The following is a 27,483-nucleotide window of genomic DNA, read 5'->3' as shown; positions in this document are numbered from 1 at the left end:
TGTTGTGTCGCATGTAGGATTCATATTATAGGTTAAGGATGCTCTCTGCCCTGTTTAGAGAAAAGCATGTTCTGTGATCACAGACACCAGTGTGGAGAACATATCCTGTTGGTGTTTAAACATCAAGCGTAGCCAGCATTGGGGCTGTGCCTCCCTCCAGGGCCGCCCCAGAATGACAGCTCACTGGCACCCTGACGCGGGGGAAGGGCAAGTGTTGAGACCGCCAGGTTCAGCCCAGGCCTGCGGGTCCCCCTGAAGTCCTAAGGCATCAGCTTGGGCATGAGGCTTAAGGTGGGGAGAGATCCCAAGACTTTCTACCTAGGCCACACTCTCCCACACCCAGCCTCGGTCCTCTGAAATCAAGAAAGAGCGAGATGCTTGTGTAGAGTAGAAGCCTGAGAGGGAATGGCAGCAGGTGGGGTCCCACCTGGGGGACCTCTGTGACCAAGGTGTCCCTAACGCCCTGTGGCCAGGGGCTTTGTGGGTTTTCGCTTGCTGTTGGGTGGAGGGTGCACACTTTGATTTTCAGAAGTGACCAGTTTCAGACGATGCCTTATGTGGTCGCTCTACTCTCCAGTCAGCAGGGCAGGATGCAAAGCCAGGGAAGGTTGGAGCCCTGGAGGACAATGTGACTGACGTTTTACAAAGTTCATTGGGGCGCTGCTCCACGACAAAGGGGTCTGCAGGGGCCAGAGCAAAGGCAGGGGCTCGAGGAACTCCAGGCCCAGGGAGGGGGCAAGGCGTCACTTGGGGCCCTCCGGCCGAAGCTCCCTGGCAAGTCACCCCTTCTCTCGGGTCCGCCGGGTGCGGAGAGGGGCCCCAGCTGCGCAGACCGGCCGGGCCGGACCTAAAACGAGGCCAGTCTGGCTTCCGGCCACGAGGCTGGCTCCGGAATGGAGGAGAAATCCCTGCATTTCCCGGGTAGACGTGGAAGGGATCAGGTTACCTTCTAGTCTCGCGGACAGAAGGGGCCATTCGGGGAAAGGGGGCGCAGAGGGGCAGGGACGGTCGGAGGGCCCCGGCGGTGGTGCGGTGGGGTAGGGGAGAGAGGCCGGGCAGGGCCTGGCTGCCGGGGGACCCGCCGGAGCGAGGTCCGGGGGGAAGGAAGGGGAGGCCTGGGACGTGGAGCTGCTGGGGAGGGCGGCGCCAGCTCTCGGGGCCGGAGGCGGGGCGGACCCCGGGGTGCCGAGCCGGGCGGAGAGGCCCGCGGCGCCCACACTCCCGGGACCCGCGTCCTGGCTGCGGGGCGCTCTCCCCCGACCCGGCGGCGGCGGCGGGGCTCCGCGCCAGCCCGGACGCCCACCCCTGCCCGGCGCCGGGGAGCGGGCGCCCGCCCTCCGGCCCCCTCCGCGTCGCCGCGTCGCCGCCCTCCCCTGTCCCCCGCTCCCCGCGCCGGCCCCTCCCGCCCCGCCCCTCCTCCCGCCCCTCCCCCCTCGCCCCTCCCCGCGGCCCCCGCCTGCGCGCGCCATTCCTCGCGGTCCTCCGGCCGAGCGTCCCGCCAGCCGCGTCTCGGCCATGGCGGGCCCGGGGCCGCGCCCCGCCAAGGGCTACCGGGTGGTGCTGCTGGGGAGCGTGGCGGTGGGCAAGACGGCGCTGGCCACGCAGTTCGCCTGCGGCCGCTTCCCGGAGCAGTGCGAGCCGTCGGTGGAGGAGCTCTTCAGCAAGGTGATCGAGGTGAACGCGGCGCCCGCGCTGCTGGAGATCGTGGACACCGTGGGCGCCGAGCACCTGGTCACCCTCAAGGACCTGTACATCAAGAACAGCGACGGCTTCGTGGTGCTCTACAGCGTGTGCAGCGAGGCCTCGTTCGAGGCGGTGCGGCCGCTGCGGGAGCGCATGGGCCGGCTGCGGGGGCCCAAGGCCGTGCCGCTCGTGCTCGTGGGCACCAAGGCCGACCTGGACGCCGAGCGCCAGGTGCTGACGGCGCGGGGCCGCGCGCTGGCCCGCGAGTGGCGCTGCCCGTTCCTGGAGGTCACGGCCAAGAGCAAACTCATGGTGGACCAGGTGTTCACGCAGGTGGTTCGCGAGATGGAGGCCCTGGCCCCGCCCGAGGCGGCGCCCCCGGCGCCCCCCAGCAATGCCCAGGATACGTGGCCGTCGGAGAGGTTCATCGGCTGAGCCCCACGGTGGCCTTCGAGGACGCCCAGCGCTTTTCTGATTCCCGAAGCTCAGCCCGCCTCCCCCGCTTTGGAAAGAAAGTTACGGCGAGGACCGGGGGTTACTCCGCGCCACCCCGACCGCGCCTCCGCCGTCTGCGAGCTCCGAGGGGCTGGGGAAGCTTCGCCGCTTTGCTGACCTCTTGGAGGAAGCCCCAGATCCAGATCTTCTGCCTGTGTGGGGAGCCGCCCTTTTCCTCAAGTGGGGTTTGTTACGGGAGCCCCCCGCCCCCGCCCCGCCTTTTTGGACAACGAGGGTCGCGAACCCGAGACTCGGTGCGGGCCCCTTCCGCGAGGTTTTCGTGTGTTTACCTCGGCCCTGCAGCCTCGAACGCAGCGGTCCTGTGTCCCCTCTGCGTGTTTCTAAATATAGGGATGACACACGGCGGGCTTGAAGGGCGGTGCGCACCGGGGAGGGGAGAGGGAGCCGCTGGCCCAGGCCTTCCCTTCGGGAACTGACGTCCCAGCGATGCTGCATCTGTCAATTGAGTGAAAATAAAGGGATCGGAAAAGGTGCTCGTTTTCAATATGGGTCTTTCTAGTACTGAGAGCTACCGTTCCTACAGGGCTCCAGTTTGCCTGCGCGGTCTCTGCTCCCGGGGTATGATCCGCCTCGCACGGCGGTAACCAGAGGGAAAATGGCCGCATCTGGCACGTATTTCTCGTTTCCAGAGGGTAGGCCGTCTCGTCTGATACCTGCATAGTTCGCAGTGACCCAGGGACTGATAGAGGAGCAGACCATGTGAGGATCTTTTTATAGAGTTTTCTCCTAAACGGGACAAGAAACTTTTCTTGCACTAGTTTAAAAGTGCCAATGTTTTATAACTTTAAGAATCTGTCTTTGGTAGGAGTCTTGTGTGCCTGTGTCCACAAGTTAATGATTTGCTTCACCCGCTACAACAAATCTTTCACATTTAGCAATCTAGCCTCACCACTTAAACATCTAAAAGAAATAGCAAGAAAAACAAATCAAAGAAACAAGAATGCTCAAAACTGTGCCAGTGACCTGAAAAAGTTCGTTTTGTTACAGGAACGTTAGGTATAAAGTGATGGTTACGCATGGCTCTGGGAATTCTATTGACATCATACATGATGTGTGAACAGAAGTGTGGATTTTTTGCAACGTAAAAAATATTTGTATTTTAGAACCTGACAGTCCCTGTAGCCAGTTCACCAGGGGGGAGGGTCAGCCTGGGTCCCCTATCTTTTCTTTCTTCCTTTCTCCCTGGGGCTTTGGGGCAGGGGTGTTGGGCACTTACGTTTGAGCCCTTGAAGTCCGGCTAACCCACTCTGTCTTCTGACTCACTCTGTTCTGGGGTCACTCCTCCTGGCAGTGTTTCCTCACACCCCTTTCCAGAACCATCTCTAAGGGGACATTTCAAACACAGGGAGGTGGGGAGGGGGCCTGTGGAGGTGTGTGCATTGAGGGAAAAGACCCTGCTGGCCTCAGCTCTCTTTGTCTGAAGCTGCCCCTTCCTCTGCTGGAACAGAGACAAAACCCCCAACACTGCTCCTGGGCTGGGCGTTGAGCCGTGCAGAGAGAACGCATGCAGGGAGCAAATGGCGTCCTGTTTTCAGGCATGAAGCTGGGCCCCGAGGACGGCCAGCTGAGTGACCCCCTGCCCGGCCCATGTTTCTGACACCACCTGCCTACTCTGAGGCCTCCTGGGAGGTCTTGTGTCCCTGCCTGTGCCTCTGGATAATAGGTTCAATCCAGGAAAAAACGTGAGCAGACATTTCTTCTTTTAGATTCCTAGGGCCACCTCAGATCCTTCCAGTCAGATCCACGTTTCGGCTCAGGGCCCAGGGTGTTCTGCATGACAAATGATCAGGCCCACGTGATCAGCTCCTGTGACCTGAGGAATAGGTCTGAAGTAGTTTCTGGGTGTGTATGCGCACGCGTGCACACACACAGGTAAAATTTAAGACCTACACAGTAGATTTTCTTTCTCCTCCTACCTTTCTTACTTCTAACCTAAGTCTGTGGCACGCAAGCTGCCTGTGGTCCCTCTGGAGTCAAGAGTGGCCCAGATAATGCAAGTGGCTTGACAAGGAGCAAATGTTCCTGGGGAGGGAGGCCCTGGGCCCTGGGTGGCCGCTGTGCGAGCTCGCAGGTGGTCTTACTGCCACAAGCCATTCACAGTTGGACCCCGGAGCCCGGGCCCTGTGCTTGCTCAGCGTCCCAGGGAAGGGGAAACTGTTTTCCCAAATGGTTGTAACAGTCTCATACGCACACACTCTGGATGCTCCGAATGGTCCACGGCCAAGTCCATGCAGACGCTTGTCTTCCCTGTGTTGCGGTTTCCACCATGGCACTCAGAGTGCTGGTGACACTGTGAGCTCCGTCGGGGCTTTTATGGCACGAGATTCCCTCTTCAGTGCGATGCCTGCTCTTTTTATCAGCTTTTAAAATTGTGGGATCTGTCCTCTGCTTCCCAGTTCTCCGACGTTTTTCTCCGTCGCCGTGTTGGACAGCCTCTGTGACGGGTTCTGGGAACCCCCTTCTGGTCCTCCTGCTCTGCGGGGCTTCCTCCCCCAGAGGGTGGGCAGGACCCAGGGGCTGTATTCTAGGGAATATAACAGGACCATAGCCATGGGCTGTCACTTCTGAGATTAAATCACGAACCACTGCCCCCTCCCCGCCCCAGTCTTGATCAGCCTTTCTCAGAGCCCACGCTCTGTGGCAGGCCGGCGCCCCGCGGGGACCGGCCTGGTGGAGACGGTCGTGTGGCAGGGAACGGAGGTTCCAGCCAGCACCCAGCGGGGGCCTGAGACCAGCCAACAGCTCCCGCTGGAGCTCAGGAGGAGGCTCCTTTCCCAGCTGAGCCTTGCGATGAAGGCAGCCCCCAGCCCACCCCTCTCTGCAGCCCCTGAGGGCCCCTGAGCAGAGGCCCCTGAGCAGAGGCCCCAGCTGCCCCGCCCCGAGTTGACTGACAGACCCTCAGACGTTTATTGTGTTACCCCCATAAGCTTCAAGGCGAGTTGTTCTGCGGCAACAGACACTACTATCAGCTCCGGGTACGTGGAGCAGGGACCCAGCCAGCAAATGCCCAGACAGGCCAGGGCAGCTTGGGACCAGACAGCAGGCAGAGCCAAGTGGCATTCGGGGGAGTGTCAGCGGAGCACGAACGCACCCTGGACAGGCCATCGGGCGGCGGGGCTCACAGGACCCCCCCAGGGAGGGTGCCCAGGGAGGGAGAACAGCAGAACTGTGGCCACCTTGTCGCCCGCAGCAGCGTGGGGAGAAAATGGTGCGCCCACTGACACCCACGAGACCACCAGGTGGTTTGCAGGCTGCTGCCGGCCTCTTCCTGAGCCTGGGGCACAGCGGGAAAAGAGAAGCCGATTGAGAGATCTGGGAAACTACAAGGAATCAGTACTTGGTCTTTTGAGAATTCACAGTTTCTCCAAATGGCAGAAGATGCTGAAACTACGAAATGACTTCCCAGGGAATGTCAGATCTGGGAGAAGTCGGCAAGTGAAGCCAAGTGTGACCGTCGAGGCCTCAGAAAGAGCAAAGGTGATCTCTCAGAGGGCCATTCAGTCACGTGATGGGCCCGTGACACAGAGTCATCCTCTGCCCCAGAGACAGGGCCTCTTGGAAATCCCCACAGCACCCCTCAGCCGTCCCAGGAGCCCAGGCTAGAGCAGGGCTCATCGAAAAGACCTTCGTGGGCAGGGCTTTCACCAACGGAGGGAACCCAATTCTCAAACAGATTCGTGGGTGTATCTTTTCTCTTATGGAGATAACCCCAAATCACAGATCCACCAAGGTTTTGGGAAAAAAATGTTATCAACAAAAACAGCCCCCACTCGGACTAAGAAAAGGACAGAGGCTTTCAAAGGGAAAAGAGATGCTGGTTTCCCCAACCTCCCACCGTGAACAATTCTACTGGAAGGAAGCAGGCTGAGAAGACTGCTCTGCTGCAAACATGTGCTTTCATTTAAAAAAATGGGGTGGGGGGGTTGCCTGGGTGATGCAGTCAGTTAAGCATCCGACTCTTGGTTTCAGCTCAGGTCATGATCTCAGGGGCCTGGGAACAAGCCCAGCACTGGGCTCTGTGCTCAGCGCAAAGTCTGCCTGAGATTCTCTCCCGCTCTCCTCTGCCCCTCCTGCTCATTCTTGCTAAAATAAATAAATCTTTTTAAAAAAAGAGGGGGGGTGGATGGCTCAGAGGGCAAAATAAAGAGGTCAGACGACAGAGCCCAAAGCAATGGAGGATTATTTCCAGGGCTTAAGACCTAAGCAAAGGATTTCTTGGCCGGGTTTCGGAATTGCTATGGACCAGTGACTCCTCTGTGTCTCCCACTGCCCCCCTTTCTGACCAGGAGTGTCCAGACATGTTACCCTGTGTCAGTCCCACCACCGGACATAATGGGGCACACGGCGGTGGGGAGGGAGCTAACTGGACCTGAAGACCCAGAGAAACTGTATTGAGGGACCGCACTAGAGGACCCTGATCTTCGTCTGGCAGAGGATGACGAAATGGTGAACTTCGAGATGATGAGACACGGGAGACTACATTCCTCCGTTGTGTGTGTGTGTGTCCACAGTCCGTCATGGCGGTGAGAGGGAGTCCCAGCTCCGTCTCCCTCCGTCATGTTGCCGTCTTGCTAATTCCTGCCCCATAACAGGCAAGCGGGACAATATCCACAGCTGTGACAGTCACTGTCTGTCACTGGTCATGAGGCCATTGTTGATTTTTAAATTGTGATAAAATACACATAACACAAAGTTTACCATCTTAACTCTTTTTCAGGGTACCGTTCAGCGGTGTTTACGTACTAACATATTGTATCACCCGCCCCGGAACTTTTTCTTGTCTTTTTTTTTTGTAGGATTTTTATTTATTTATTTGAGAAACAGTAGCAGAGGGAGAGAGAGAAGCAGGCTCCCAAGGAGCCCAGTATGGGGCTCGATCCCAGGACTCTGAAGCTGAAGGCAGACGCTTAACTGACTGAGCCACACAGTGCCCCCGACCCCGAACTTTTTCATTTGCAAAGCTGAAACTCCATATGCATTAAACAATCCCCCCCCCCCCCAGCCCTGGCACCCACCATTCCCCTTTCTGTCTCTCTGAACCCGACTACTCAAGAACCTCACGCAAGTGGACTCGTACCGTGTTTGTCTTTCTGTGACCGCCCTCAAGTTCCATCCACGTTGGGGCATGTGACCAAATTTCCCTTCTTTTTAAGGATGAATATGTTCCACTGTATGGATACACCACTTTAGGCTCCTCCACTGGCCTCTCAATGGGAGCTGGCTTCCTTCCACTTTCTGGCTACGGTGAGTAATGGTGCTCGGACATGGGTATGCGGCTGTCTCTGCAACACCCTGCTTTGGACAGACACCCAGAACTGGAGCTGCTGGACCATATGCTAATTCTATTTTTAACTTTTTAAGAATCACCCTACAGTTTTCTGCGGTAGCACATTTCCACCAACACCGGCCTAGCACAAGCACTCTGATTTTTCCACATCCCCGCCACCACTGTAACCGTCTGTCTGTCTGTCTGTTTTTTCATAGTAGCCATTCCAGTAGGTGAGAGGACGTCCCATTGTGCTGTTTGTTTCCGTAATGATGAATGACGTTGAGCCTCTTCTCACATGCTCATTGGCTGTTGGTATCTCTTCTCTGGAGAAATGCCTCTCCAAACTCGATGTCCATTTTAAAACCAGGTGGGTTTTTTTGTTGCCAAGTTTTAGACGTCCTCTGTATATTCTGGATATTAGTCTCTTAGCAGATCTATGATTTGCATATATTGTTTCCCATTCTGTAGGCTGCCCTTTGCTAGATACACATTTGATACACAATGACATACAAAACATTTTTGATCATGTGCTTGGACACGCACACAAAATCTTAACACTTTCATGAAGTCCAGTTATCCAGTTTTTCTTCTGTTGCCTGTACCTTTGGCATCATATCGAAGTCCTTGCCAAATCTGAAGTTGTAAATGTTTTGATGAATACGTAGGTTGGGTCTGTTCTATCCCATGGACTGTGTCTGTCTTTAGGCCACTCCCCCGCTATTTTGTAATAGTTTTGAAACCAGGAAGTGTGTCTTCCAGCTTTGGTGGTTCTCTTTTTTTTTAAGACTGCCTTTTGCTATTCGGGATCCCTTGAGATGCCATACGTATTTTAGGATCAGTTTTTCTATTTCGGCAAAAAAAAAAAAAAAAAAAGACAAAAAATGACAAAAAAATGATTTTGGTAGGAATTGTTCTGAATTTTAGAAGACTCCGGGTAGTACTGACATCTTTACGATCTCTGACCTCCCCGTCCACGGACCTGTTCTCACCGCACGGTCTTCCACCTCCTTGGTTTGGGTTAATCCCAGTGTATTCTTCTTTTTGATGCTATTATAAATGGGATTATTTTCTTAATTTCCTTTTTGGATTGTTCATTGTTAGTGTATAGAAATGTAATTGATTTTTTTTTGCACTGATTTTGTATCTTGCAACATTATGAATTTATTACTACTAACAGTTTTTTTTAAAATGAAAGATTTAAGGGGGTGCCTGGGTGGTTCAGCCATCAAACATCTGTGACTTCAACTCAGGTCATGATCCCAGGGTCCTGGGATCGAGCCCCGCATCGGGCTCCCTGCTCGGCGGGAAGCCTGCTTCTCCCTCTCCCACTGCCCCTGCTTGTGTTCCCTCTCTCACTCTCTATCAAATAAATTAATGAAATCTTTAAAAGCATGAAATATTTATGGTTTTCTGCATTTAATATCATATCACCTGAGAACAAAGATAATTTTATTTCTTCTTTTTCAATTAGGAGGTCATAATAGTTATTATTTTTTGCTTGCCTAATTGCTCTGGCTAGGACCTCCTTTACTATCATGAACAGAAGTGGTGAAAGCTTGTTTCCTTACCTTCCTCCCGATCTTAGAGGAAAAGCTTCCTTTCATCATCGCATATGATGTTCACTGCGGTCTCCTCCTATATCCCTTCTGTTATGTTTAGTTTCCTTCTATTCGTAGTTCGTGGAGTGTTTTTATCATGGAAGGAAATTGAAATTTGTCCAGTAATTATTTTTGTGTCAAGTGAGGTGGTCATGCAGGTTTTCCCCCTTCATCGTGTCAGTGTGCTGGGTTACATCAATGGATTTCTTTTTTTTTTTTTTTAATGGATTTTATTTATTTATTTGATGGAGAAAGACACACAGAGGGAGAGAGGAATGGAAGTACCAAGAGGTGCCACCAAGATCCCACTTAGTTCCCGGGACTAATACTGAGAGAAGCTGGTCCCTCTCCCACCCCTTGACTCCCCGACTCCTATATCTGGGCTTTGGGAAAAACAGCACCATATATATGAGTGACTGTGTTATGCCTGACATTTAGATAATGTCACGGCCTTTGAGAGGCAGCGCCTTCCTCTCAGAGTGTCGTCTCCCAGCTGGCGCTCACCTGAGGCCTCACCAGACCATCAGGCTTTTTCTCGGTCGCGTGTTCTGGAGGAGTCCATGTGTGTTGCTCATTGCTTTGCTTCTTTTGCTATAAAATTAATCTCTTTATCTGAGAGATGTTCTGTGGGATACCAGAAAGGTCCACAAGGCATACTGTAAGTCTGCGGGCAGTAGAGCGGACAGAAGCATTACAAGCAGGGAAAGCGAGTTTGTGTCCAGACTGAAGGTCTGTGCCAGTGAGAACCGATGGCTGTTCCTTCCACGACGGGAGAGATGGAACGTAATCCGTCTTCCACCAAGCGACTAGCTGCTCCCCCAGGAAATGGCACTGTGTCAGGGGCTCCACATTCGTCTCTGCTCTTGGTGGGTTAGATTCCCAGTGGTGATGATGTCCAGGTCAGACCTGGTGAGGCCAAGTCTAGGACACTGAGCCCACGCATAGCCTCCAGCCCTGCCTCCTTGGCTGCTCTGTACATGAGCCATTGAACAAGCATCTGGATGGCTGGCTGCTGTCCCAGAATGGACTGTCCCATCTAGCTGGTTCCCGAGAGCCTCCTCGGCAGCAGATGCCTTTGGATAAGCATTCCCATGCGACGAAGGATCTGCCCAGTCCATGTCTACCCAGAGAGGTCCCTCCTCCTGTGCCCACCCAGATCATATTGTTACCAACCTTGCAATGTGGTTTTTTCCTAAGGCTCTGGTGATCCAGCCAAGCCATTAGCAACCACCCATGAATCAACACAGAGTCATACTTCTGGCCATCTTTCAGGCCAGGCAAGGTGGACAATGGCCAAACGCAGTGCTTGAAGCCGTGACCACTGAGAGGATTTTCCTTCGTCTCTGTCCTTTCGGGCCACCACATGAATGCTTGAGCCATCCAGTTCGGGACCATCTGTACGCCAGGATCAAGGTTTTTCCTTCTCAATCAGCTGGTCATAAAGACCTCGCTGGGAGGTCATAGGCTCGGATTGTGGGTGAGGACACAATGCAGCTGGAGAAGGTGAGAGACCAGCCCCTCAGCACCATATGGGCGGACTCTGTAGACAACTGGCACCAAGGATCTCGTCGTGGTTGCTCAGGGACCCCAGCCTCCCAGTCTGTGTATATGCCTACTCGCTGTCCCAGCCATGTGGGAGCTGGAGCTGCGCCTCACAGCAAGATTGTGGCATTCTCCTGCTGCACAAAAACAGTTTCAGAGGACCCCAACGTCAGCGAGACAAGGCTGCTCTGTGACTGGGATGGATCAAGACACATGGAAGGTGCCTGGCGGCTCAGTGGGTTAAGCCTTCTGCTCAGGTCATGATCTCAGGGTCCTGGGATCAAGCCCCTCTGTTCAGCAAGGAGCCTGCTTCCTCCTCTCTCTCTGCCTGCCTCTCTGCCTGCTTGTGATCTCTGTCAAGTAAATAAATAAGATCTTAAAAAAAAAAAAAAGACACGGAGCCCTTGGGAATCATGTCTGAATACAGACAGAAATAGGAATAATTCCAAAACCACAGAGATGACCAAACACGCCCCCTCTCGTGGTTTCCATGAGTGACCACTGCTTTTCACCAGTTACAGCTGACCTTTGTCCAGTGTGAGGTTTCGGGGTGCGGACACCTAGCCGCACAATTGGAAATCCACATAGGACTTATGACTCCCCCAGTGCTGATAGCTTCCAGTTGCCGGGAAGGCTCACCGAGGACAGAAACAATGCTTGCCTGCTGTGCTACATATAGCGTTAGCTGTATTCTCACTATGAAATAAGCCAGAGAAAAGAGGATGGTAGTAAGAAAACCGTAAAGAAGAGAAAATACAATGCACAGCACTGGACTGTATCTATTGAAACTACCCACATCTAAGTGGTCCTACACAGTTCAAACCCAGGTTGTTCAAGGGTCAACCGTGCAGCCTCCCCTCCTTCTAGATAAGACGTACTACAACGGTAGTCTGTCCTGAAATGTCCCCCACTTCCTGACAGCATCCATTCCAGAGCGAAACCCTACTTTCTTGAACTGGCACTAAAATCACCTCCTACAAGCCCGAATCCAAGTGCTTTCTAGTACCTTCTCGCTGAGACACACCAAGGACCCCCAGGGTGTGTGCTCCCCTCACCGGCTCAACAACAGCTCTGTTCCTGTGGGCTTTAGCTGGAGGACACTGGTGCTGCCCACGGCTCATCTGTGGAAGGCCACGTCACTTCAGACAGCAAATCGCGTGGCGGGCAGGGGGCAGGCGACAGAGCCACTATGGGTAATCTAGCAGGGCTTGACTTCATAGACAAAATCAGGTGCTTATCAAACTTCTGCAAGAGCTAGATGAGGAGGCTCTCGGTGGCCTGGGGGTAGGGAAGGGTCCAGCCGGTGCATCTGACCCTGGAGTCAGGAGCCGATGGAACCACCAGAGTGGCCAGCCCAGGCTCCGGGCCACACACAGAGCCACTGCTACTGCTAATGTCCCCGCTGGTCCCTGCCGGTGCCCGCTATCCCAGCCGCCCAGCATCTAGGTAGCTGGGAGGAGGCACTGAAACCTGCTCAGAAAGTGCCCCCCTCCATGACCTTGCCCATCTGCCGCAAAGAGCAGGGGCCAGGGGTTCGTCCCCACCCCGTTCCCACCCCCAGCTCTGCGGGGAGGGCGCACAGTTGGCAGAACCACACTCCCATCTGGACCCGAGACGCAGAGAATAGGGCGCTGTTAGCAACCCCAAAAGCGACCCTGAGCAGCTGCCTACGCCCTTCCAGAATGTTTTTGTTCCTCCTTTTTCCTTTTTTTTTTTTTTTAAATGAAACAAATATTTAAATTTAACCCTACTGGGGTCAACTTCTGCCTGGCAGCCACGTGACCCTTGCTAGTTCAGCTCGCTCCTTCCCTTGACTTGGGGAGGGGCGAACCCTTGGGGGGCTCCTTTCCCTGTGGTTTCCTCTTTTGGAAGGAGAGGAAGGAGAGGCTATCAGCATCCCCAGCCAGGGTGCACCAGGATGGGCTGCCCTGATGTGAGTCTGGCAGGGTGCGGGTCTCTCAGGGGTCCACAGGAGGTGGGGGGAGTCCCCTGAACGAGTCCGTCCTGTCTCCTCCTCCAGAAGCTCCCCTGGGGCCAAGTCCAGAACCTCAGGCACCAGCCCTGTCATCAGTTGTGACAGAAATTGGCTCTTGCGGTCTGCTGGAGAGGACAAGCCCGTCGGGGAGTGGGGCCCGAGGTGAGTGGTGTGGGGGCCACGAGGTGGCTGTCGGTGAAACAAGAGGAGATATTCAGTCCACAAGGAACAGAGGTCCCTGAGCTGTCTGAGGGCATCTGAAGGAGGGAAGGAGACAAGTATTCCCTTCGGAGAGCCATCTGTAGGGAGTGAACCCTATGGCCCCTGACCTGGGCCTCCACGACTGGCCTTGGGCGCCTTCGTAGAACCTCAGCTCAGGAGGTCAGCAGCTTCTAGAAAGAGACCACTGAGCCTGGCTTCCCAAACACCTGTCACACTGGCCTCTCGTAAAGTCCATCTTGGCTGCGAGTAAGGCCCAGCCCCATTCCAGAAGGACCTTGTGCTGCTGGAAAGGTGTATCCTGCAGCCCTGGCCAGGAGAAAGGACTTATTTGGAAACGACGAGCATTTTCCTGGATCTCAGGCTGCTATGTAGAGAGGCCTGGATCAGGGAACACAGGGCCGCTGTGGGCGGGTCACAGCCAGTGGGGGGCAGGGCTGCGGCCAGGAGAAGCCCAGGACAGTGGTCCCCTCGTGGTGCTTGTGCTCTGACAGCTTTGGGACAAACCCACCAGAGGCAGGGAGGGAGTCTCCACCAGCTCCCTTAATGGTGGTGGATTTGGGGGCCTCTAGGGTGACTTGGAGGGAGGGGTGACTCTCCATTCCCTCTCTGACACAGAAGGGAGGTCCCTGCTCAGAGTGTAAGGTGACACCAGCGGGGGAGAGGATGCCTCTGCAGGAACTTCCAGGGCCCACCCAGCGTGGCAGGAGGAATGCAAGTCTTTCGGCTTTAAAATTAGTCCAACCCCTGGGAGGGAGGAGACAGTGAGGGACGCCTCAGCCCGGAGCTGGGCCGGGAGTCCTTTGGGTTTGCTTTTCTGTGTTAGGAGCAGGAAGGTAAAAGCCATCACCTTACTTAAATGGGATATAAAATATTAACAGACCTTTCCTTGACAAACTTGTTTGTTGTTACAGACAGAAATCTGGGTGTGGGTTCCGCTGAGATTTGTTTTATTTGGAAGCAAGGAGCTCCTACAGCTGGTGTAGGGGAGGAAGTGCACATTGACACAAACTGGAACTTTGTAAAACGAGCTCAATAAAATCCGTCCTTGTTACATAAGGTAAAAGTTTTCAGGAAAGGGTTCCCATATGCTACTATCTAAAAACAAAATATAAGAAAGTTCTTAATGTTTTTATAGTGTATCTTTCTTCTCCAGTGCTGATGCTACTTTTAAAATATTCAAACATGAGGTACCTGGGTGGCTCAGTGGGTTAAGCCGCTGCCTTCGGCTCAGGTCATGGTCCCACGGTCCTGGGATCGAGCCCTGCATCAGGCTTTCTGCTCAGCGGGGAGCCTGCTTCCTCCTCTCTCTCTGCCTTCTCCCTGCCTACTTGTGATCTCTGTCTGTCAAAGAAATAAATAAAATCTTTTAAAAAAATCTTTAAAAAATAAACTATTCAAACACGGAAGGTAAGTAGTGTGATCTGATAGTTTCCATCCATCCATCCACATGGGTGTGGAGCCCAACACAGGACTTGAACTCAGAACCCTAAGCTCAAGACCTGAGCTGAGATCAAGATTCAGAGGAGCGCCTGGTGACTCAGTGGGTTAAGCAGAGATTCTTGGTTTCAGCTTTGGCCTTGGTCTCAGGGCCAGGGATCAAACCCCACCTGGTGTGGCGCCTGCCTCAGACCCTCTCGCCCCTCGCTCTCCCACTCTCTCTCTCCCTCTAAAAAATTGTAATGATCATAAGAATTGAGGCAAACAGTGGTAATTTACGTGCAATGGGAATAGGTTCTGGAAGCTCGGTGCCCCCGCATCAGGCTGGACACAGTCCCCTAGAGCATAGCGAGAGACACGGCTCACACAGGCAACGGCCGACGGGATGACTCGCCGGCTGAAGACGGGCTGTGGCTGGGTCCGCCCTGTTCAATCGTCCGTAGATCCTCCTACAGCTTCTCTAACACTGGGGGCAGGAGTGCGTGTGCGTGGAGGACACCCCCCCCCCCCCCCCCCCCCCCCCCCCCCCACCCCCCCCCCCCCCCGTCCGCCGCCGCGGGGGGGGGGGGGGGGGGGGGGGGGGCCCCCCCCCCCCCCCCCCCGCCAAGCTCAGACAACCATGACTGTCTCCTTGCGGTGGCCGCTGCTGGCTGCTGGGGGGTAGGGCTGCTCACCACGTCCCCCCTCCAGACAAGCCACCCCATGGACAGTAGCTCCAGCAGCAGACCTGGACCCTCCCCACATGTGTCCCCACTTGGCCATCTTCCTCGACCTCGGCCTCTAAGATAAGACACGGAGAGAGCCGCTGCTTTCCTCCAGGGAGCCTGGCGGGAAGGAGTGTTTCCTGCAACATGACTTCCTGCTGGGTCACCGCCTTCGAGGGTGGCATTTCTGGACAAGGTCAGGGGGAAAAGCTGTCAGCGCTGCCACCCCAAACCCTCATGTATTCAGAACCGCTCAACCAGGGTGAAAACAGCCAGTTTCCCCCTGAGTGTGCGGTGTAGGGGCTCAGCAGGACAGGAAAGACACCAAGTGCTCCGGGGCCTGTGGTGACCGCTTCAGGACACTTCTCTGCTAAACCACTGCAGGAAATGTCTTGTCTGTGGCCCTGGAGGTAGCCCCCCAGCACCTGCTCCCCAAGAGGCAGCTGGCCGGTGCCAGGGAGCTGGGTGGGCCCTGCTCAGACAGGAGGAGAGCCTGCCTGTGAGAGGGCAGGAGATCCCGCAGGCCCCTGCGACCCCAGGGCCCTTTGCAGGGAGCCAGGCTTCAGGAAAGAGTCCCTGCGGGGTCACACGCGAAAATGGAGTTCCTAGAGCCTTAGGCACCTGCCAGCCCTCGCTCCGGCAGCTCTGGTGGCTTCGGACTGAGCACTGCAGGGGAGCATTCCGGGGGCGCTGAGCGCTGGCGGTGGGGGGAGGGCAGAACGACCAGGACCTGCCCTGAGCACCAGGGGAGGCCCGGGGTCCCCAGCGCTCCTTCCTTTACGCTGCGCTGCGCTCAGCACAGAGGACGCGCTCCGGGACGTTGAGGCTGGAGTGGGGCAGGGCGGGCGGGGCCGGAACCCCCCCCAGGGACCCCACCCTCCCCGCCCCACCCTCCGCCGCAGCCGCCCAGAGGCTGCGCTTGTGCCACCAAGCTTCCTGCGCCCCGGATCTGGGCTAGGCTGGGGACGATGCGGGGGCGGGGGGGGGGGTCCTGGGTGCCCGGGCGGGGAGGCACAGCCGAGAACGGAGGCGGCCCCGGGTCTTCCCCTCCGCGCAGCCGTCCCTGGCCCGGTGGCTCGTGTCCCCGCCCGCAGGCCGGAAGGCAGGAACCACCACGTCCCCCGAGTGTCCCGCCTGCTCCCAGCGCAGCGGCGGGAGATGGCGCGGGAGACCGGGCGCTGCGCGCGTCCCTGATCCCCGCGGCCCCAGGTGCTCTCTGCCCCGACACGCGCGCCCCTCGCGGGCTCCAGAGCTGGGCCTGGAGATCGCGTCCAGACCCTCAGCGGGGGTTGGGAGGGGGAGGGACAGGGGGCGCGCCGCTGGCGGGAGGAGGGCAGGCTGCGGCGCGGCTGTGTCCCCGTGTCCCCGCTGGAGCTCCCTGGGACCGACCTCCAGGGCCTCGGGGCGGAGAGCTGCCAGGCTTGGCCTCCGATCGGGGACAGCCAGCAGGGCACTGGGCCGGGGTTCCGCGGGTTCTCAGTCTGCGCTTTCGCACTGGCCCAAGCTGCCGGCAATGCTCCGTGGAAGACAATTTCTACACCTGGTTTTCTTTTTAGAATTTTTAAAAAAAGATTTTATTTATTTATTTGACAGACAGAGATGACAAGTAGGCAGAGAAGCAGGCAGAGAGAGGGGGAGGCAGGCTCCCCGCTGAGCAGAGAGCCCGATGCAGGGGCTCCATCCCTGGACCCTGGTATCATGACCTGAGCCCAAGGCAGAGGCTTCAACCCACTGGGCCACCCAGGCGCCCCTACACCTGGTTTTCTTATCGGTTTCCATGCTCGCATCCGTCCAGCACTCATGCAGCTCGCCTGCATCTCCCAAGCGCCTTCAGGAAGAGACTGAAGGCAGAGCACACGGGGATAGGATAGGAGAGTATATGGGAATCCTCTGGGGGTCCACGGGGCCCAACGTTCCAAAGCTGCTTCTGCAGGGCCGGTGCTCAAGGACCAAGGCCAAGGTCACATCTCCCACAGTCCCCTAGAAGGGGGGGTCTCACTGCTGGCTCAAGTGCAAGGCGGGGGAGAGGGGCTCGTGATTTGTGACGCTGCTGCGTTGGGATCCCAGATCGCAGAGCCTTTGACTGAGCTGCTGAGCTGTTGGGCCCTGGAGTCGGGTCCCAAGCTTCGCCTCCTTCAGAGCAACACTTCCAGCCCAGATCTCTCCTTCTGCGCTTTTGCCGGACAGGACCCTAGTCTGGCCTGGGAGACGGGCTGCTCTGCCATTCCTGCAAAGGAGAATGGGGTGCCAATAAGCCGATTTTCATTTTCTATTCCTAACATTTCCCTTTGTGAAATTATTCTGCCACAACTCTCTCCCGAATGTTTCCTTGTAAAGTCCCTGTTCTTTCCCAGGAAGCACTTTCCGCCGGTAGATGCGCTCAGACGGATCTCCAAGGGTCGCCTCTGTTCTCTCGGGGGGAGCATTTTTCTGTAGGAAAACCCTTCGTGCCTGTCCTGGTGCCCAGGTGTGGAAACAAAAGAAAGCCGTACAAACAGGTCGACCTACCGTTTGGTGACATGAGGGAATTTGAGAGAACTTCTACAACATGGAATGTCTTGCTGACGTCGCTTTGGGTTTCAGTGTGCCTCTTTTCTCTGTGGAAAAGTCGTTAACTGCCGGTTACTCATTACCAAGGGTTTGAATGTCTGCAGCTCGAGGTCAGTCATCCAGAAATGCTTCTAAATATATAACTGAAACAACTCGAAAAGGTGTACTTTAACGCCCATAGCTAAATAAGTTCGTTGGGATGGAATGCTGGGAGGTTAGCAAAGCCGGGCACACCGTGCTCCGCCCTCCGGGCAGGTTCTGTGCACCGTGACGGCTCCGCCCGCCGGCCGGATCACCGTCCGTCCCCAGATGTTGCTCCGGACACCGGCAAGACTTCAGTGCCCACAACAGGCAGGGGCCGGCCCAGGCCTTCAACCGTTCCTCTTCCCGCCAGCGATGGGGGATCGACCTCAAAGCCTGAAGCAAGAGCCTCTTCCCACCAGCCCTGGACAAGCCCTGGGCCTTTCCTCCACAGGGACCTCCCTCGGCAAGGACACCCCCACCCCGAGGCGGAGCACCCCCTTCCCAGCTTTCTGCAGAGACAACCGAATCACCTGTCAGCACACAGACGGAGCTCACCATAGGTCTCCCGGGCCCCCTCTCCTCGTGGGAGCCTCTCAACTGTGGAGCACGATCTGTCACTGGCTTGGTCCCTTGATAAAGTCTTCTCAGCGGGACCTGAGGGAAGGCTTTTCTGGGGCCAGGGCCCCTCCCCTTTGGTGGCCCCATCCCGGAGGGGCAGGGAGCAGGCAGGAGAAGGGTGGGGACAGCATTCAAAGGCAGGACTGCCAGCGACCAGAGGCTCCAGAGAGAGCCCCTGAGACCAGGGGGCATCCCTGCCGAAACACCAGAGAAGGAGGGGCAGGAGGAAACCCCCATCATGGGCAGGGCCTGGCTCCAGCCCCGCCAGGGACCAGGCTGGCCCCCATGTCCAGGCGTGGGCCCCTGCAGGGCCGAACCCCCAGGGAAAGAACACCAGCCATGTGCAGGATCACACTGTCCCAGACACTGTAGCTGAACCCCGAAATACTGGGGTCACCACATTAAACAGCCCAGTTGGAATGTCACGTGCTCAGGCAAGTCCGCAGAGAGAGCCCTGCTGCTGGGGTGTGATGGGACAGGGACTGCTGGCTCCTCGGACCCGGAGGAAGGGGAAGCCCGGAGCAGCGGCCCCCCAGGGAGAGCCCCCAGTGCCTCCCCCACCCCCTAGCCCACCGGAGTGGAGCAGGGCGGCTCCTTCTCACCCTGCATGACCATCCTTGAGCCACAGAAATCCCCGGGGAATCGGCTCAGGCCCAAGTGGACAGAAGCCACTGGTTCCAGACATGCCCGGGGGACTCTCATGTGTGGCCAGAATGGAGGTCCACTGGGGTCCCAGCGGCATGGAGGGGTCTCCCCGCAGCCCGGCCGGTAGGTCACGGCGGCGAAGACACTTTCATGATGAGGCAAACGACGGGCGCTGGAAAGTCAGCTCAGCTCAGCTCAGGTTCCAGGTGGAGGAAAGGCCCAGGAGGTTGTAGTTAAAGCTCATCAGGCCTCCCAGCCCCCACAGAAGGGCAGGCTGCCAGGGAGGGCTCCTTCCTCCCCTGAGAAGGCTCCATGCTCTCCCTGAAGCCCCGGTGCTACCTCAGGACTGGCTCCCACGGATGCCGGTGCCCGGCTTCCCCGGCGTACTCAGTGTGGGGGCTCTGGTCCCCCGCGGTCTGGGGACCCCGGCTCTGTCCTGGCAAACCACGTCCTGATGGTGAGAGAGAACAGACGTCTCCACCGAACCAAAACCTCCGGGAGACACCAGAATCGCTCCCTCCCTCCTTCCAGGACATAGATCCGAACCAAAGGCTCCCTTGCTCCTCTGGGTCTGCGTCCAGGTATGTGTTGGAAATGACCTTGGTAAGGGACCCTGTGTTTCACTTGGGGCAGATGGTCTCCCCTCAGAAGCCGCTCCCAGCTGGGGGGCGATCTGGAGCTCTGGTGCATTGGAATTGCCTGGAAAGCCTGGATGAGACCCGGCCCCCTCCCCCTGTGGTTTTGGGGTCCGTGGACGCGCCCGGAGTCGGCGGGGGTCATGTACAGCGCACGTGCAGAACTGCGTTCACTGTCCTTGATAGTGTGAGTCCTCTAACGTCACTTGACGGATTCCGCATCTAGTGGTTTCCAAGGAACGTTGTGCTGTGGCCGCAGCTGAAAAGAACCTCTTCCTGTTAGGAATGGCTGCCTTGGCCAAATCCTGATTGGAGCCCCCCCGGGCCCCACACAGGCGGCTCCGCTGACTCCTTCGGGGCTGCTGATGCCCTGAATGTGCCCGACTGTCCTTGACCTTTGTCTCCTCTTGGGGGGGACCGAGGGCACGTCTCTCCGCGCCCCTCTCTTCCTGGTGCGCCGCGGCAGGAAGACAGGCCCGCGTGCTGTGCCGGCCAGGACGACGGCTAAGTGAGGACTGGGGGCGGGGGGCGGGATGAGGAGGGCTTGTTTGCCAGCCGCTGGCCCCGGAAGCAGAGCCAGGTGGATTGTTAGGTGCTGAGGGGCAGCTGAGCCCAGGAGGGAAGGCAGGGCTCGCGGGCATTCTCAGCCCGAGAAGCGCAGGCGCTGCTGCGTCTTTGCCGTCACTCCCTGGTGCCCGCAGCGCGCACCCAGCAGATCTCGCTGTCAGGGGGTCGCTGCCCCTCGGCGGTGCCGCAGGCGACCAGGGTCAAAGCAGATGTCCAGGCCAGATCAGGGTCAGACCCTTGCCCCTGACGGCATCCAGGGATGGGCCGTTTCTACACGGACCCGTCTGCGAGCACGTGTGAGCAAAGTTCTAAAGTGCAGTGTATCGTACTTGTAGAACCAGGCCCAGGACGTGGATGGGCAGCCGCGAACATGGACACGGCGTGAGCCTCCCCGAGTCGCTCCCCCAGAAGCCCCATTGTCTCCCCTCCCCCCGTCGTCCCCACAGGGAAGCAGCTCGGTTCCTTCACAGCAGAACGACTGTCACCTGTCTCCGGCCGTCGTCCACAGGGACGCCTGCAGCATGAGCCTCCGTGCTGGGTTGTCCGAGAATGTGCTGCCGAGCGGGTGTGGCTCCTTCCTTCTGTTTGCTGGATCATGTCCCCGTGTGGGAGAGTGGCCGACTTCTGTCCACCGCGCTGGGGCTGGCTGTTCGGTTGTCCAGCGTGAGCGCTGCGGAGCGTTCTTGGCCATGGTTTGGGGGACGCACGCTACCTTCTGTGTCCTGCCCTAGGAGTGGACGTCGGGTCCTTCGGTTTGGGTCGGTGCAGCACAGGTAGACACCACCCATCAACATCGTTTCCAAAGTGGCTTCCTACATGTGGCCTGTGTGGCCTGTGACTTGCTTCTGGGCTTCCTGGCAACACTCAGTCTTCATTTTACCCTTTGGTGGATGCGTGATCACATCCAGCTGTGATTTTAACTGCCATTTCCTTGATGGCTGTGAAGCCGAGACATTTTCACAGGCTGATGGCCATTTACACATCTACTTTTTCATGTTGGCATTTACGTCTTGAAAGCACTAATTTTTTTCCAATGTGTTTTCTTTCTTTCCCTCATCGATTTGAGCATTTGTGTCTTCCGGATATTCATCTGTTTCCGATACACAGCGTGGGGTGAGGCCGGGCCATGGGAACAAGGGAGGCGAGCCCCGTGCTCCCGTCTGGAGCGCCTACCCGATGCAGGGGTGAGATCCAGCAGCTCCGGAGTGCAGTCCAGGGAAGCCGCACGGTCTAGAGGCCACAGGACAGAGACCTGAAGAGGAGGGCACACAGAGAGTGTTCTAGAGCCTTGCAGAAGGTCTCCCTGCAGTGTCCAGCTGAGAAGCCGCTGGCATGGGCTGGGGGTGGGAGGGACTACCCAAGAGGACCGGAGGCTGTGCCTGGTGCTCCCCCACAGCAAGGAGCCATCGTCTGTTCCCATCAGCGAGACTGGGACGTGATACTGGTGAGGGTACCAACCAGGTCGCAGTGCAGGAGGAAGGAAGATTAGCCCCAGACTAAACGCTGCTTGGCCCCAACGATAGCTTCACTGCATCCCACAACAAAGAATGGGCATATTTACAGAACACAAAAATACCCAGACCAAGAAGGTAATCTTCACATCCTCTGACTTCCCAGTAGAAGCTAGCAGGTGTGCGGGAGAACGGAAGGTAGAACGCTTAACCAGGAGAGTACTCCGTCCATTGGAATGGAGCCACACAGGGCACAGGCGGAAGCCTCAGGAGCTCGGACTCCGGGAAACCGTGGTCTCTGTATTTAAGGAGGCAGAAGAAAGATCGAACCAATGTCAGAACTAATGTAACTGGGAGATGGCAGAGCAACATTTTGCAGAATGGAAGCAAAGAAAAAAACCACAGTTGGCATGAAATTTATCACTCTGCAGAAATATCCTTCAGAAAATAAGGCACAAGACGTACAAAAACCCAGAAGGACCAATCGCCAGCAGGCTCCTACTGCAAGAAGTGTTTGGGGAAGTCCTGCATCTTAACGCACAAAATGCCAGGGAGAACCCGGGTCCACGCAGAGGAACAGGCAAAAATAATGTTGAGTTGGGGCTGTGACCCATGCCAAGTGACACAGAGGACAGCAGTAGCATAAGCACATAACAGAAGGCACGCAAACTGTTGTGAGTTTCCTACTGTACGTGCAGGGGCATAATATCACTGGAAGGCAGACCATGGTTCAATTAAAAATGTATGCTGTAGGGCACCTGGGTGGCTCAGTGGGTTAAAGCCTCTGCCTTTGGCTCAGGTCATGATCTCAGGGTCCTGGGATCGAGCCCCACATCGGGCTCTCTGCTCTGCAGGGAGCCTGCTTCTCCCTCTCTCTCTGCCTGCCTCTCTACCTGCTTGTGTTCTCTGTCTGTCAAATAAATAAATAAAATCTTTATAAAAAATGTATGCTATAGGGGCGAGACACAACTGTATGCGGCCTATGAGAAACCACTTCAAATATAAAGCCAGTAGCTTAAAAGCAAAAGGATGGGGAAAGCTGCCTTATTAAATGAGAGAAAGCTGGATTATCTCTGATGACATCAGACAAGATAGATTTCAGAAGCAAGAATAGGAGCGATGAACAAGGCAAAAGCGTCGGTTAATCAAGAGAACGTAACACATGTAAATGTTTGTGCACCTAATAAGAGAGCTTTGAAAGAAATCAAACGAAACCTGATCAGACTAGCAGGAGACCCAGACACATCTACAGATAAGGTTAGCTGGAGAGCTCTACACCCGTCTCAGGGTAAGTGGGCAGAAGCTCAGAATGCTGCCAACAAACTTGACCTAACTGACGTTTATTGAATATTCTGCCCCACAACAACCCAGAATACAAGTATTTGCAAGGGTACACCAAACATTTAACAAGGCAAACCATACTCTGGGCCATAAGGCAAGTCTCAGCGGATTTAGAAGCTGGACAAGGATCCAAGTCATACAAAGTATGTTTTCTAACCACAATAGAATTAAATTAGCCAACAAGATTTCCGGGAAAAAAATCCTCAAATATTTAGAAATGGAAAACACACTTCTAAGTAACCCACGGGTCAAAGAAAGATTTAAGTGGAAACGTAAAAGTATTTTCTTTTTCTTTAATTAATTATTTTTAAAAATCGAAGTAGAGTTGACATACAATACCATGTTAGTTTCGGGTGTATCACACAGTGATCCAACATTTATATACATTACAAAATGTTCACCACAAGAAGTCTAGTTCCCATGCCCCGCCACACAGAGTTGTCACAGTGTGATTGACGGTCTTCCCGATGCTGTACTTTTCATCTCGGTGCCTTCGTTATTTTGTAGCCGGAAGTGTGACCCCTTCGTCTCCTTCACTTATTCCAACCATCCTCCTGCTCACCCCCTCTGGCAATCACGAGTGTGTTCTCTGTATTTGTGAGTCTGTTTCTGTGTTGTTTTATTTGTCCACTTGTTTTGTTTTTTAGATTTCACATATAAAAGAGGTCGGTCGTATGGTGTTTGTCCTCCTCTGACTTATTCCATCCAGCATAATACCCTCCGGGTCGATCCTCATTGTCACAAATAGCAAGGTTTTGTTCTTTTTATGACTGAGTAATATTCCATTGTGTATCTCTATCACATTTTTTTCTTTTTGAAATTAGCTAGTATCTAGTGGGTTGACACTTTGTGCTTCTTGCAAATATGCTGTTTCTCCACAGCTTCACCAGCCGGTTTTAGCTTCTGTCAGATCTTTGGTAGATCATCGTACTCAATTCTTTACTCCTTCTCAGGTGTAGAATTACACCTCCTTTGCCACGTGACTTCTCAGTATCTCCCACTAAAGTACAGGAAATCCATTTCCCCTCCCGACTGACCCTGGGCTTGGCCATGTGACTTACTTTAGCTAATGCAATGTTAGCAGACATGACATGGGGAAGGGTGTTAAATATGCTTCTGAGCTTGGGTTGGGCTCTTGTCCTGCTGCAATGTGCCATGACCTGGACATGTCCCCCGAGGAGCCTGGTCCACGGAGGACAAAACCGGTCCAGGCCACGGGAGGGGATGAACCCAACAAACAAGAATTCATGCAAATTACAAACTTGTGAATGAGAAACAGATGCTTCTTGTCTGGGGGCGGGATTATTTGCTCTGCGGCCCTATTGTTTGGGAAACTGATCTGTGCAGGGTCCTTACTGAGTGAAGTGTTTCATGGGAGGCTGCAGAAAGTGCAGTTTTCTAATCCTTGTGTGAGGTCTGAGCATTCCGGCAGGCTTCTAAAAGGATGAACATTCTTTCTGTTCCTTTTTACTTTTCTGGCATAACTATCAAGTCATGGGTTTGATTTATTGAATGGTTTACAATTAATTACAGTTATGATTCCTTTTGAAGCTAACATAACCCTAGAGTTTACTAGTAAGAGCCTTAGCCAGTTAGACTACCTATCCTTCTGGCATAATCCCCCCCTTAAGCATTGGGCACTTTTGTTTTTGTAGCACCGTGAGGTGTCTCCTTGTTTAATGTACAGTCCTGGATCCACAGTGATGATGGCCGTCTGTTGTCACCTTAATCCAAGTGACAGCCCAGACTGCTGCACCTGTGCCAGAATTATCATCTTTACCCAAACAGATCAGCCTGGCCCCTGGCACTGCGTGACAGTGATCCATTTAGCAAATACATTCTCTTCACTCCCCATTAGTAAAGAGGATCAGATAATTTGCGCCGACATGGAAAAGAGAGCAGAGCACATTTACTGGAGCTAGGACCCTTCATCTCCTCTAGGACAACATTCGCCACAAAAGCCTTGCAGTGAGCCAGAGCGTAGGCAAGTCTGCTGGTTCTAGTTACGCTCCCGTGTTAAGCATGAGGGAGCAAGAAGTCTGGGTGCGCTGTTCTGTCACCTGTGTGCCGGAGGGTGGGGCGATTCCTGGGAAGCGGTGAGCGGTTGGCTTTTTAGTTGGGGGCGAGAGAAGAGTAAGGCTGGAGGACTGGAGACCAGGAGTTCTGGGGGACGGGTGTGTGCACATGAGGGAGCGGGGCCGAAAGTAAGCAGATCTTTGGGTCTCAAAGGAGCTGACCCAAGAGCCCCCTCCCTTGAGGAAGGGTGGACAACCTGGTAGACCAGATGACTTTTCCAGTAGGCCTCAGCCAGCCTCCGTCCTCCCCAACCCTAACATTTGCACAGGGGGACTGTGGCCAAAATAGTCATGTTGGCAGAGATGCAGGCTTGGGGTTGGGGGGACGCTCCCAAGACCCTGGGATCATGACCTGAGCCGAAGGCAGAGACTTCCACTGAGACACCTAAGCATCCCTTTGGTCCAGTTTTTGAAAATGACTGCAAATTCTTTGATGCCTATCCCATCAAGAGGCCTTGTCTATCTCTCTGACGCTTGAGTTCAGGCTTGGATATGTGAGTTGCTTTGGTTAAGTTGACATTAGCAAACACAACCATCAGAGGCTTGAAAAGTACTTGCTCACTGAGACCTGCCTTTCCAGTTGTTACCTGATCTATGGGCATAGGCCGATATGGTAGAGAGAGTCAAGTAAAAGCACCATCTTCAAAGATTTAAAGCCTATAAGGATGGGGGCGCCTGGGTGGCTCGGTGGGTTAAAACCTACAAGGATGGTGGCCCTTCCAAAATATTAATTCTACTCACCTGTCTGCCATCCACACGACCTAGAGGGGTTATGGCAGATGGCGATGGACGAATGTTCACTTAAACAGGTGACAGTTCCAACCGCAGCTGCTCTTCTGGGTGTGTCATTTTCCCCGAAGCCTCTGGAACTGGATATATGGTTATTGGTGTGGTGGCGGATTCATCTCGATACCTATGAAGAGAGAAAGGAAAGGCAGTTCAACTCTTGGCGATAAGGATATTAACATACCTTTGCGTCTTGCCTTAGTGCTTTGTTAGCAACCGCTCTCCGTTCCGACGCAGTCTGTAGGGATTTGATCGTCCTGATGGCTTGTGCGACATCATGGCGGTCCCCTGTGCTGATGGTGTCGTGTTAGTTGGACCTGTTACACAGGAAGCGGCAACTGCCTGGATACACCAGTAAGTCTCAGGTGCATAGATAAGCAGGAAATTTAATCCTAGAGATTAAATTTGACTTTAATCACGACTGCCATGTCAGTGAGGTTTTTAGAGGTTCAATGGCATGGACCTTCTAAAACATGTTCCCTAAGTTAAAGTTCAACTTGCTACTTCTTGCATCTGTGAGCGCTGAGCAGAGGTACAGCTGGGTGTCTGTGTGAGAGGCCCAGCTACTTAAGGGGGCCCTTTGCATGTATGAGGTAACAAACACTGCATCCATTTATATAGTGATCCGAAGACTTCCAATTTTGAATAGCGCCCAGTGCAAGGGACGGAGCACTTTGCAGAAGGTCCAGGACACCTCTTGAGCCACAGATCCAACAGATCTGATAGAAATGAAAGTATCTGGGGGCGCCTGGGTGGCTCAGTGGGTTAAAGCCTCTGCCTTCGGCTGGGGTCATGATCCCAGGGTCCTGGAATCGAGCCCCACATCGGCTCTCTGCTCCGCAGGAAGCCTGCTTCCTCCCCTCTCTTTCTCTGCCTACCTCTCTGCCTACTTGTGATTTTTCTCTCTCTGTCAAATAAATAAAATCTTTAATTAAAAAAAAAAAAGAAATGAAAGTATCTGGATGGGGTTAGAGTACTATTTGGCTTGTCTGGCAATCCCTGATAAGAGACTTGCTGCAAAGTCATCCAGCATATGGAGCAGACCTGCACCCTTTTCCGCACCTGAGGAACAGCTCCTCGCAAGCTGTCAGGCCCTCGTCAACACACAGCAGAGGATCACGGGACACACGTGCCCATGTAACAAGGGTTTCCCAGCATGAGCCATTATTTGACCCACTGAGTCATAAGAGTCCTGGGACAGGCACATGCAGGAGCAACCCATCACGTAAGGGAAGTGACCCTTTCAAAACCAGGCTCAAGACGGTCCAGAAGACATGAATAAATTCTATCATAGATGCACCCGTGTCCGTCTGTTCACACCTATGGCCTTGTGAGGAGTTCCCAACGAGCACCCGACATAAAGAGATGCACTTGGGCCAGTGACCCACTTGTGAAACTTCTGGTTCTTGTCCCTAAAATTCTGCCAAGTTGTAGGTGCAGGGGACCCCTCCCAGGGAAGAACACTTAACCTGAGGTCGCTGTTTTGGTTTTGCCAGTTGTCACTTGGCTACTGGTTGTCACTGGTAAGCTTTCCTCTAAATATCATGCAGCTTCAGGTGCCAGGGAACCAACAGATAGGAAGGTGCTAGATTCTAGTCTCTAGCGTCTGGAGACGCTGTGGTTGTTCCCCTATGATGGAGGCAGGGAGAGATCGTCCAGGACCTGGCGATTCACTGCGACATCTACCCTGAAGACTTCCGAGACACTGGCCACCACTTGAAAGGGGGTCTTTGATTACTTGGAACGATACCATCCTATTCTTGAAGAAGGAAGAAAGGAGACCCCACAGTGTAGCATGGAAGCTAGATACGGACGGAGGAGACCATCTAGGGAAGCAAGGGGAGA

The 27,483-nt window shown here is 54.8% G+C and overlaps 2 protein-coding genes across 4 annotated transcripts; one reads left to right on the top strand and one right to left on the bottom strand.

The window, feature by feature from the left end:
• Positions 1 to 1,051: 1,051 nt before the first annotated feature.
• Positions 1,052 to 2,671, top strand: LOC132000283 (ras-related protein Rap-2c-like). The gene has a single exon (XM_059374051.1). The coding sequence runs from the start codon at positions 1,516 to 1,518 to the stop codon at positions 2,116 to 2,118; it is 603 nt and encodes a 200-aa protein (XP_059230034.1). The 5' UTR covers positions 1,052 to 1,515; the 3' UTR covers positions 2,119 to 2,671.
• Positions 2,672 to 16,490: 13,819 nt separating this feature from the next.
• On the bottom strand, positions 16,491 to 19,120 carry LOC131998934 (uncharacterized). Of its 3 annotated transcripts, none has more exons than XM_059371358.1 (4): positions 18,741 to 19,120; positions 18,051 to 18,332; positions 17,455 to 17,543; positions 16,491 to 17,173 (listed from the first exon to the last, which is right to left on the bottom strand). In XM_059371358.1, the coding sequence occupies exons 1-4, from the start codon at positions 18,878 to 18,880 to the stop codon at positions 17,082 to 17,084; spliced, it is 603 nt and encodes a 200-aa protein (XP_059227341.1). In that variant the 5' UTR covers positions 18,881 to 19,120; the 3' UTR covers positions 16,491 to 17,081. The 3 variants fall into 3 exon arrangements, 2 of the variants coding, with proteins under 2 accessions (XP_059227341.1, XP_059227342.1); XM_059371359.1 differs by having other exon boundaries at positions 18,051 to 18,174; positions 18,741 to 18,982; XR_009398946.1 differs by lacking the exon at positions 18,741 to 19,120 and having other exon boundaries at positions 18,076 to 18,584.
• Positions 19,121 to 27,483: the final 8,363 nt, after the last annotated feature.

The sequence above is a fragment of the Mustela nigripes genome, chromosome 13 (genome assembly GCF_022355385.1).
Source record: "Mustela nigripes isolate SB6536 chromosome 13, MUSNIG.SB6536, whole genome shotgun sequence".
Lineage (NCBI taxonomy): Eukaryota > Metazoa > Chordata > Mammalia > Carnivora > Mustelidae > Mustela > Mustela nigripes.
The sequence above is the reverse complement of the archived record's forward strand: the minus strand, read 5'-3'. Positions and strand labels throughout refer to the sequence as shown.